General features: G+C 37.1%; 1 protein-coding gene and 3 non-coding genes across 4 annotated transcripts; all 4 read left to right on the top strand.

Annotated features, from left to right (window-relative positions):
* Positions 1–7,927, top strand: rps4x (ribosomal protein S4 X-linked). Its single transcript, XM_054601040.1, has 7 exons — positions 1–39; positions 617–694; positions 2,949–3,129; positions 4,642–4,739; positions 6,511–6,682; positions 6,791–6,948; positions 7,791–7,927. The coding sequence occupies exons 1-7, from the start codon at positions 37–39 to the stop codon at positions 7,890–7,892; spliced, it is 792 nt and encodes a 263-aa protein (XP_054457015.1). The 5' UTR covers positions 1–36; the 3' UTR covers positions 7,893–7,927.
* On the top strand, positions 3,279–3,353 carry LOC129093959 (small nucleolar RNA SNORD61). The gene has a single exon (XR_008531351.1). It is a non-coding gene; the product is annotated as a small nucleolar RNA SNORD61 (small nucleolar RNA).
* LOC129093958 (small nucleolar RNA SNORD61) lies at positions 5,662–5,736 on the top strand. The gene has a single exon (XR_008531350.1). It is a non-coding gene; the product is annotated as a small nucleolar RNA SNORD61 (small nucleolar RNA).
* LOC129093957 (small nucleolar RNA SNORD61) lies at positions 7,070–7,141 on the top strand. The gene has a single exon (XR_008531349.1). It is a non-coding gene; the product is annotated as a small nucleolar RNA SNORD61 (small nucleolar RNA).
* Positions 7,928–9,677: the final 1,750 nt, after the last annotated feature.

The raw sequence follows: 9,677 nt of genomic DNA, 5'->3' as shown, positions 1-9,677 counted from the left end.
GGAAGCGAAGAGGTCCTTTCCCCCGCAGACTCCAACATGGTGAGCACTTCTTCCTCACGATTCCGCTCCGAAATAATCACTAAACATCGCTTTTTACCGCAGTGCTACCACAAAAATACACATCCTGAGTTAAAATCCCGCTTCTTATCAAATGATCTATGTCTAAATTGTAACAAAAAAATCGATTAATAATATTTATCGATGATTTAAAAACATTAGATTTTTCATTCACCGCTTGTTAGCATGGCGGTGGCTAACGATGCTAGCTCGCTAAACTAGTCAGAAATCCACTCTTTAATCTTTTTTAAATGTTGCTTTTAAGATTGCAACACTATTATACTTTACTACATGTTGTGTTAAGCTCTTAATAAATATAAATATCCTTTAATATATAGTGCTAAAGTTAGCATGGCTAGGCCGCAGCTAACTAGCATCCATGTTAGCATCCACATGCTAGCCGCACTGACCCCGGCGTCCCCTCTCTGTTTCGGGGCTTCTCGCTCTGCACACCCCGCTGAAACCTCCCCACGGTCCTCTGGGGTTCTCTGTGGTTCTCCATGTTCTCCACACCGGCTCCTGCTCTGTTGTTTACCCGGTGTTTGTGCTTCTTTTCCAGGCAAGAGGACCGAAGAAGCACCTCAAGCGCGTCGCAGCGCCGAAGCACTGGATGCTGGACAAGCTCACTGGAGTCTTTGTGAGTTTGTGTTTTATCATTTTTTATGCTTTTTTTAAGTGTTTTTATTGTCTTTGCAGACTTAATACATGTTGTTTCAACTATTATGTAGTTTTGCATGCTTTGGGGCCAATGCAACATAGAATAAAAAGGTTAAATTCAGCTTAAATGTGACATTAATGCTCACATTTATGATTATAAAGAGGTTCATTATACTATATATTTTTTAATCTGCTAACTCAAAAGTTCTTGTTTCAACTGTTATGTAGTCTTGCATGCTTTGGAGCCAATGCAACATATAATAAAAAGGTTAAATTCAGCTTAAATGTGACATTAATGCTGAAAATTCAGATTATTTTAAGTGTATTGTAGCATAAACTTGTATTGTAAATAAGGTTAGAGTAATGTAAAAAAGTATCACACAAGGTTTAGTTGAGTAATGCAACATAAAAAAGTATAATTCACTTAAATGTGACATTAAGGATTTAAAGTTGATATAACTTTCTTGTAAACAAAGTAATTGTAAACAAGGTCACAGTAATGTGATAAATGTTCTTTAAGTCAGTACTAGACTTAAGGGAAGTACCACAGGTTAAAAGTTGTGACATTAATGCTCAAATTTATGATTTAACAATTAAAGTGTTTTCATTATACTTTTTTTGTATTTTATTTAATCTGCTAAGTTAAAATCTTGTTTCAACTTTAAGGTAGATTTGCATGCTTTGGGGCTAATGCAACATTTAGTAAAAAAGGTTAAATTCAGCTTAAATGTGACATTAATGCTGAAAATTCAGATTATTTTAAGTGTATTGTAGCAGAAACTTGTATTGTAAACAAAGATAATTGTAAATAAGGTTAGAGTAATGTAAAAAATGTTCTTAAAGTTGATATAATTGTGTGCCACAAATTAATGCAACACTTATTAAAAAGGTTAAATTCAGCTTAAATGTGACATTAATGCTCAAAGTTATGATTATTTAACATTTTAAAGAGGGTCATTATTGTATTTTTTTTCAATCTGTTAACTCTAAAGTTCTTGTTTCAACTTTAAGGTAGATTTGCATGCTTTGGGACTAATGCAACACTTATTAAAAAGGTTAAATTCAGCTTAAATCTGACAAATTTATGATTATTTTAAGTATATTGTAGCAGAAACTTGTATTGTAAACAAAGGTAAATGTAAATAAGGTTAGAGTAATGTAAAAAAGTACCACACAAGGTTAAAGGTTGATATAATTGTGTGCCACAAATTAATGCAACATTTAGTAAAAAGGTTAAATTCAGCTTAAATGTGACATTAATGCTCACATTTATGATTATAAAGAGGGTCATTATACTGTATTTTTTTAATCTGCTAACTCAAAAGTTCTTGTTTTAACTTTAAGGTAGTTTTGCATGCTTTGGGACTAATGCAACATATAATAAAAAGGTTAAATTCAGTTTAAATGTGACATTAATGCTGAAAATTTATGATTATTTAAAGTGTATTGTAGCAGAAACTTCTCTTGTAAACAAAGATAATTGTAAACAAGGTCACAGTAATGTGATAAATGCTCTTTAAGTCAGTACTAGACTTGAGGGAAGTACCACAAAAGGTTAAAAGTTAATATAATTTTGTGCCACAAATTGAGGATTTGTGACCAGATTTCTTAGAGATGTAAATGTGCAGCTTTAAAAACTAGTTAAATATCTATTAAATGAGCAGAAGAGTAAATGATTAGGTTTTTGAAATACCTCTTTAGAATACAGAAGTCTGTCTGTGATTTAGGAATAATGAGGGGCACAAACTTGGGACACATGTTAACATCTGGCTCATATGAGGTTCATTTTAATGCATTTTTTTAATCTGCCAGCTCACATTTGGCAGTATAACTGTAGCGAAAACTATTAAATAGATATTAATGTGTATATGCAACTAAAAAGACTAGAAACTGCTGCTTTTTATTCTACAATACCTCAACTTCATCACCAGCTGACTGTTATTCAGCATCACAGAACAAATCTTATAATCATGCAAAACTTACACATGTATACTCAAACTAGTGGGTCTTTAAAGCAAGTTATTTGGTGTTCATACGTACATGCTTTCGGGGAAACATTCAGTCTTAACATTTGTAACTTCCAAACAAGGATTTTAATAGATGAGCTATAAATGTCACATGATAGCTGAGCATATAACCTGTAATATGAACATGTTTCTTCTCAAGCTCTGATCAGAATTGTAGTAGACGTCGCTCATGATAATAACACGACTCTTTATTCATATTCTCCTCAGGCTCCTCGTCCCTCCACCGGTCCCCACAAGCTGAGGGAGTGCCTGCCCCTCATTATCTTCCTGAGGAATCGTCTCAAGTACGCCCTGACCGGAGATGAGGTGAAGAAGATCTGCATGCAGAGGTTCATCAAGATCGACGGCAAGGTCCGCACCGACATCACCTACCCAGCTGGATTCATGGGTGAGTTGACCTTTTAACCAGAGCTCCCAGTACAGCTCAGATCTGCTGCTGATATTTGGATTTACAGGTGATGTTTCTTAGCTTGAGTCGGTCTGTAAACCGATGTAACGTACAGCCACGTTTCTGACAGTGATTAGGAGGCAGGAGGAGCAGTGATGACTATTTGGTTTTGATCAGCAATGACCTGAAACTACACAACCATTCCTCTAAGAAGTTCTGAGCTCCACCTCCAACACGTGTTGTATATTTAACTCATTATCAGAGATGGTTTGAAGCATTACAGTCATACACAGTAAGGGAGGCCAGAGTTGCTGTACTCCCCAAAGTGTGACTTTGACCTTAAGTTTCTTCTAATTTGGTGGATAAAATTCAAATCTTTCTTTCCCTCGCTCAGTTTCTGTCATCAGATTCTATTCTGAGGAAAGTGCCTTTTTTGAGAAATATTATAAACTCATTTGTCAAGCTGTCAGTTCAGTCTCTGAGTCTTGAGTCTTGTTTTTTTTTTAGCTCTGACTCTGTCCTTGAGTTGGTTGTCTGACAGTCGAGCTTCCACGTTTTCAGCCACTTTGGATTTGTGATGGAATTTGTCCATTAAAAAAACAACTTTATTGGTCAGCCAGTTATTTTGGTAGATGTGTAAAGGTGAGATAGTGATCGGATTAAGTCTACCTAATTCAAATGTAAATGGTCTTTGATGGGATGAAGCCATTTGGTAGAGGACTAGTGATTATTTGACACAATTTGCAGTCATTATAGAACAGATGGGACAACGTGAGCTTGTCCAATTTAGCTAGATTAGAAGTTTGGGAAACGACTTTAATGCTCATCTGTGCTGTCCCTGCAAACTGCTTTCTGTATATTAAAGAGTTTGCCCTCTTGCCACTGTCCATTTCTTAGGTTTGAAAAGCTCTTGTTTAATTTACAGTGCATCTTGTTTGAAAAATCTCTACACACTTAATCGGAGTAAATTCATCTTATTGTCGTCATCATGTTTGTGAGGATGCTTTTGGTTTCTTCTGTTCTGTGTCGTTGGTGGTTGAGTAGAAAATGTGTTAATGGAGTGGGATGAAAGTTGTCAAATAAGACCAGATGTGGGTTGGTAGAATTTGCATATTGAATACTGTCATGTGTTTGACTTCTAAGCGCGTGGGTAGGCGTTAATGGTTTAAGTTGGCACGACGAGAAGGCAGTAAACCAGCGTTGGGTCATAGTGAAGGGTTTGGTTATTACCTTCTCAGCAGCACCTCTTAAAATTGGGAACAATCCTGCCAGGTGGGATAATTTTTCCGTAATGGTGTTTGTGGTTTTGACAGCGAATAAACAGACCGTTAGGAGTAAAGATGTGGTCGTTTTGGCTTTTAAAGTCAAACACGTTCCAGTGCATTTAATGGTTTTGGCATTTGACTGGTTTGGGTAGAATCCAGAAGGTGTTTTCCTCCAGTATGAGTAACACTTGTGTGTTTTTTTTTTTTAAACATGATTTGGTTGCTAAGACCTTTCTGTTTATTCCAGATGTGATCAGCATTGAGAAGACCGGCGAGCACTTCCGTCTGATCTACGATGTGAAGGGACGTTTCACCGTCCACCGCATCACCGCTGAGGAGGCCAAGGTAAGAAACAAACCCTTACAATATAACAGGAAATGAGGAGAATAAGTTTAAAGCTTCCTGTTTGAAATCCGTCACTACTTCAAGAATGTTTCGGGGGAAAAGGACCAAAGATTAGTTGCAAAAGATTGAGATCAAAACCAATAATTTAACAAGTACTAGCAGGTTATTATATCGGCAGAGTTTTGAGATTAAAATGATTTTAAACCCGTGTTATCGACATGTAAAACGGGCTTTAAGGATTTGGTTTCAGCCTCTCGCCAAATGAGAAGATCATCGGTGTTTCAAACTGGTTTAATGTCTAAAACCTTTGCTATAATCTGGTTAAAATCCTCCACTGTGGGGAGAAATACAGCAGCAGATTGGCAAGGCAGACATCTAGATTAAAGATTGAAAGACAGTTGAATGATTTATTGTGCAGTGATATGTTCTATACAGTAGATTTGTGTTCTCAGTCATGCAGTCTTTAACCCTCTTAAACCCAATTGCGGGATTGAAAAGCCTGTTTTCTTAAAATAATCAGCAAAACTACACCGTTAAATACGTCTCCGTCGTCAGATTTTTATCTTTCTGACGGTCCTTGAACACATCATGTGTGACAAAAGCGTCTGTCGGAAAAAGCAGCCAAAACGAAGCTTTGAAATATGATATTTCATCAAAAACTCTTTCTTAAAATCTCCCCCAAATAGTTTATATTAACCAGATTCTGTTAAAAACATTAAATTCTGCTCTCCTCAGCGCAACTAGGAAGCCATGATTGACTCTACGGAGACCAACAGTCATGTGACAAAAAAATCTGTGAAACTAAACTGCAGTCTGCTGCTGATATTTGGATTTACAGGTGATGTTTCTTAGCTTGAGTCGGTCTGTAAACCGATGTAACTCTTACAGCCACGTTTCTGACAGTGATTAGGAGGCAGGAGGAGCAGTGATGACTATTTGGTTTTGATCAGCAATGACCTGAAACTACACAACCATTCCTCTAAGAAGTTCTGAGCTCCACCTCCAACACTTGTTGTATATTTAACTCATTATCAGAGATGGTTTGAAGCATTACAGTCATACACAGTAAGGGAGGCAAGAGTTGCTGTACTCCCCAAAGTGTGACTTTGACCTTAAGTTTCTTCTAATTTGGTGGATAAAATTCAATTCTTTCTTTCTCCTCGCTCAGTTTCTGTCATCATGTGTGACAAAAGCGTCTGTCGGAAAAAGCAGCCAAAACGAAGCTTTTAAATATGATATTTCATCAAAAACTCTTTCTTAAAATCTCCCCCAAATAGTTTATATTAACCAGATTCTGTTAAAAACATTAGATTCTGCTCTCCTCAGCGCAACTAGGAAGCCATGATTGACTCTACGGAGACCAACAGTCATGTGACAAAAAAATCTGTGAAACTAAACTGCAGTCTGCTGAGAACAGTAGAGGTTGTACAAATGTGAATAGCTCAACATTTTTTCCCGAGCATTTGTAATACTTGGACACTTGAAATGATGTATAAAAATATTTCAGCTTTCCAACTTTTGTACATAAATAATCAAAGAAATGTAAGTTGCATCCTTTTCTTTTTTTATGATTTATGGCATAATTGTTATTCTGAGTTCTCTCTTCTTGCCATGATTTTGCTGTTTCCATAGAGATGCAGGACTTTATATATTGCATTAAAAATCAAAGCCACAGGGAGTAAAATGCAAACGATGGAAAAAAACTGCTTTAGATTCAGAGAGTTATTCGCTCCTCGTACGTCTCCTAACCCGCCTCCTCTTCCTCCTGCAGTACAAGCTGTGCAAGGTGAAGAAGATCATGATTGGCACCAAGGGAATCCCCCACCTGGTGACCCACGACGCCCGCACCATCCGCTACCCCGACCCCCTGATCAAGGTCAACGACACCATCCGCATCGACCTGGACACCGGCAAGATCACAGACTTCATCAAGTTTGACACCAGTAGGTTCCTCTCACTTCTGGACCTTCATTCACAAATCTAGAACCCGCACTTTAATGTTTTCTCTTGATGACAAACGTAAATCCTGACGTGCTTTTTCTCCGCTCCAGGTAACCTGTGCATGGTGACCGGCGGCGCTAACTTGGGGCGTATCGGTGTGATCACCAACAGGGAGCGTCACCCCGGATCCTTCGACGTGGTGCACGTGAAGGACAGCACCGGCAACAACTTCGCCACCAGGCTCTCCAACATCTTCATCATTGGCAAGGTGAGGAAGAGTGGAGCTATTCTGACCCATCGTCCAGAGCGGTCTGACTTTAAGATGCAGAGATCCAGTTTATACTTTACAGAATGTTTTACTGTGTCAGTTGAGACCGAGTTCAGACGGAGCAATGATGATATTTTTGGTTTTGATCAGCACTGAAAAAAAAGTACCAATTCCTCTAAGAAGTTCTGAGCTCCTTACCTAGAAAATATTCACAAATTCATCTTTTTTAATCATTTATTTTTTCAAGAACACGTTCACTTGTGTATTTTGTGAACATTTCCCTTGGTGCTGCCTTTAAATTCTAAGTTTTATGTAATTATCTGTGCGAAGCGTCACATTTTGACAAATAAAAAGCAGCAATTTTAAACATTTGAGAAGCTGAAATGATACTGATTTTTGCTAGAAACATTAAACAAACAATATAATTAATAGTTGCTTATTAGTTTCATTTTACATTTAAGTCGAGGTCGGTGACAATTAAATATAATTTATTGTCTTTTAATGGATTCATACCGCAGTGAAATCATATGTTGAGATATCTTGATACGGATCAAATTAATAAGCACATAATACATCAGATATCCCAGAAAATCTAATTATTTCTCACTAAAGTTCTTTAATAGAAAAAAAACTCAGTACTTTTAATTTTGACAAGTATTAAAAACCATATGATTAATTAATTGAATTACCATAAAACATTCTGTCGTTTTTAATTGTGAAGAAGCCCTGCTGCATTAACTGGTTCAACCTGCGTCTTTAAAGTCAGAATAAGTCTTTAAAACATCTCGTCCACCTGTCTAAGCATCTGTTCTTATTTTCTGTCTCCGTCCTCTCGTCTCCAGGGCAACAAGCCGTGGGTGTCCCTGCCCAGAGGAAAGGGAATCCGTCTGACCATCGCAGAGGAGAGAGACAAGAGGCTGGCCGCCAAGCAGGGCAGCAGCTAAACACAGGACAGAGAATAAAACTGTTATTTACAAAACGCCAATGTTTCATGTGTTTTTATTCATGGGAACAATTATTACAGGTGGGATAAATAAGATAACATAAATGATGACTGCATCACATTTAGGTAAACCAGTATACGTGTTTACAAGAGCCATCATTAATGTTAATTATTTAATAAAGCTGTGATTTCCTGCTAGATATCTGCAGCAAAGAGGGTTTAATCAGGTGAACGTACCTACAATTGTGGAATGCAATTAAAAGTTGTCAAAGTCCACTTTTAAGATTGAATTTCCTTATTTTCAGGCCAGAAAATGTAATGTTTTAATATTTTCTTTCTTGATTAAAATAGTTTGTGTTTTAGACAACACATTGTGCTTCAACTATCAAGTGTATTCAGTAAACTACAATTAAAGTGAAGAGTTAAAGTATGAGAAAGTCATTTTGGCAACTCACTGAAGTTGTCTTTGGCCTAAATTGACCTCTTAAAAATATAACATTAAGTTTAACATGTTTTCCTAAATTAAGCTTTAATTGGTGAATGAAACACTCATAACTCTTCATTAAAAACATTAATTTTATATGCAATTTTTGCCTTTCATAAGTGATAAAGCAGCCTTTAAAAAACAACTAGATATTAAAGGAATTAGAAAAAGTGTTTTATGAAAACGGTAATTTTATTTATTAATTTGTAAAGGTACACTATCTTTTATTTCATTTAAATTGTGCAAAATGACAAATCAAAAAGTCAATGTTTTATATTTTTAGAGTAAAAATCTTGTTGGCTCCAGATCTCTTAACTGATCATCAACGCAGACATTGATGAGCTCTAATCAGCTGTTTGAGGTGATGAGACACTGGTTGCTCCTGGAGGATGATGATGATGATGGTAAACATCTGATTTATTATTTTAAAGGTGATTATTTAGTTTCTATCAGATCAACTAATCGTCTTATTCTCCTAAATGACCATCCTCCCTCCTTCCCTCCCTCCTTAATCCCTCCATCCTCTCCATCATCCATCTGTCTCTCCTCTTAATCCCTTCTTTCCTTTCTTTCTCCAGTTGGTCCTCATACTTCCCCTCCTCCCTTCTGTCTCCCATCCTTCCTGTTATTTCTTTTCATCCTTTTTACATCTCTCCTTTCCTTCTTTCGCTCCCTTCTTTGTTTCCTTCCTTCTCAGTAGTGAACCTTCCTCTGAATCGATTTAACCTCCATCTTTGTCCTTGTCCAGCTTTATTTGCGACTCTTCCTCCATCATTTCCTCCATTCACCCTTCCTTCCTTCCTTCCTCCTATTGATTCCTAGTATCCTTCACTAAATACTTCTTTCCATCTCATCTTTCCATCCTCCTGCTCCATCTTTATTTTTTCCAACTTTCCATCTTTACCTCAATTTTCATTCATTCCCTTTTCTTTCCTAGATCCCTCCTTACCTCTTCCTCCCTTACCTCCTTCCTTCCTCAAATTGATTCCTACAATCCTTTCCTAGATATTTTGGTCTATCCTTCCTACCTCTACCTTTTTCTTCCTCGTCCTTTCTCATTTTTTTTTAATCTTTCTTTCTTCCTCCCTTCCTTCTGTTCATCCTTCCCTACTTCATTTTTCCTTCCTTTTTCCCCAGATCCATCCTTTCCTACTGTCTTTCTACTGTCAGTCTTTCCTACCTTACCTCCTTCCCTAAACATTTCCCATCTTCTTCCCTTTCTATCAGTCCTGATTTTGCTCCCTTCCTTTTCTCCTAGATCTCTTCTCCTCTGTCTCCTCCCCTCTTTCCTGACCTTCATTG

The sequence above is a fragment of the Anoplopoma fimbria genome, chromosome 7, assembly GCF_027596085.1.
Source record: "Anoplopoma fimbria isolate UVic2021 breed Golden Eagle Sablefish chromosome 7, Afim_UVic_2022, whole genome shotgun sequence".
Taxonomy (NCBI): Eukaryota; Metazoa; Chordata; class Actinopteri; order Perciformes; family Anoplopomatidae; genus Anoplopoma; species Anoplopoma fimbria.
The sequence above is the reverse complement of the archived record's forward strand: the minus strand, read 5'-3'. Positions and strand labels throughout refer to the sequence as shown.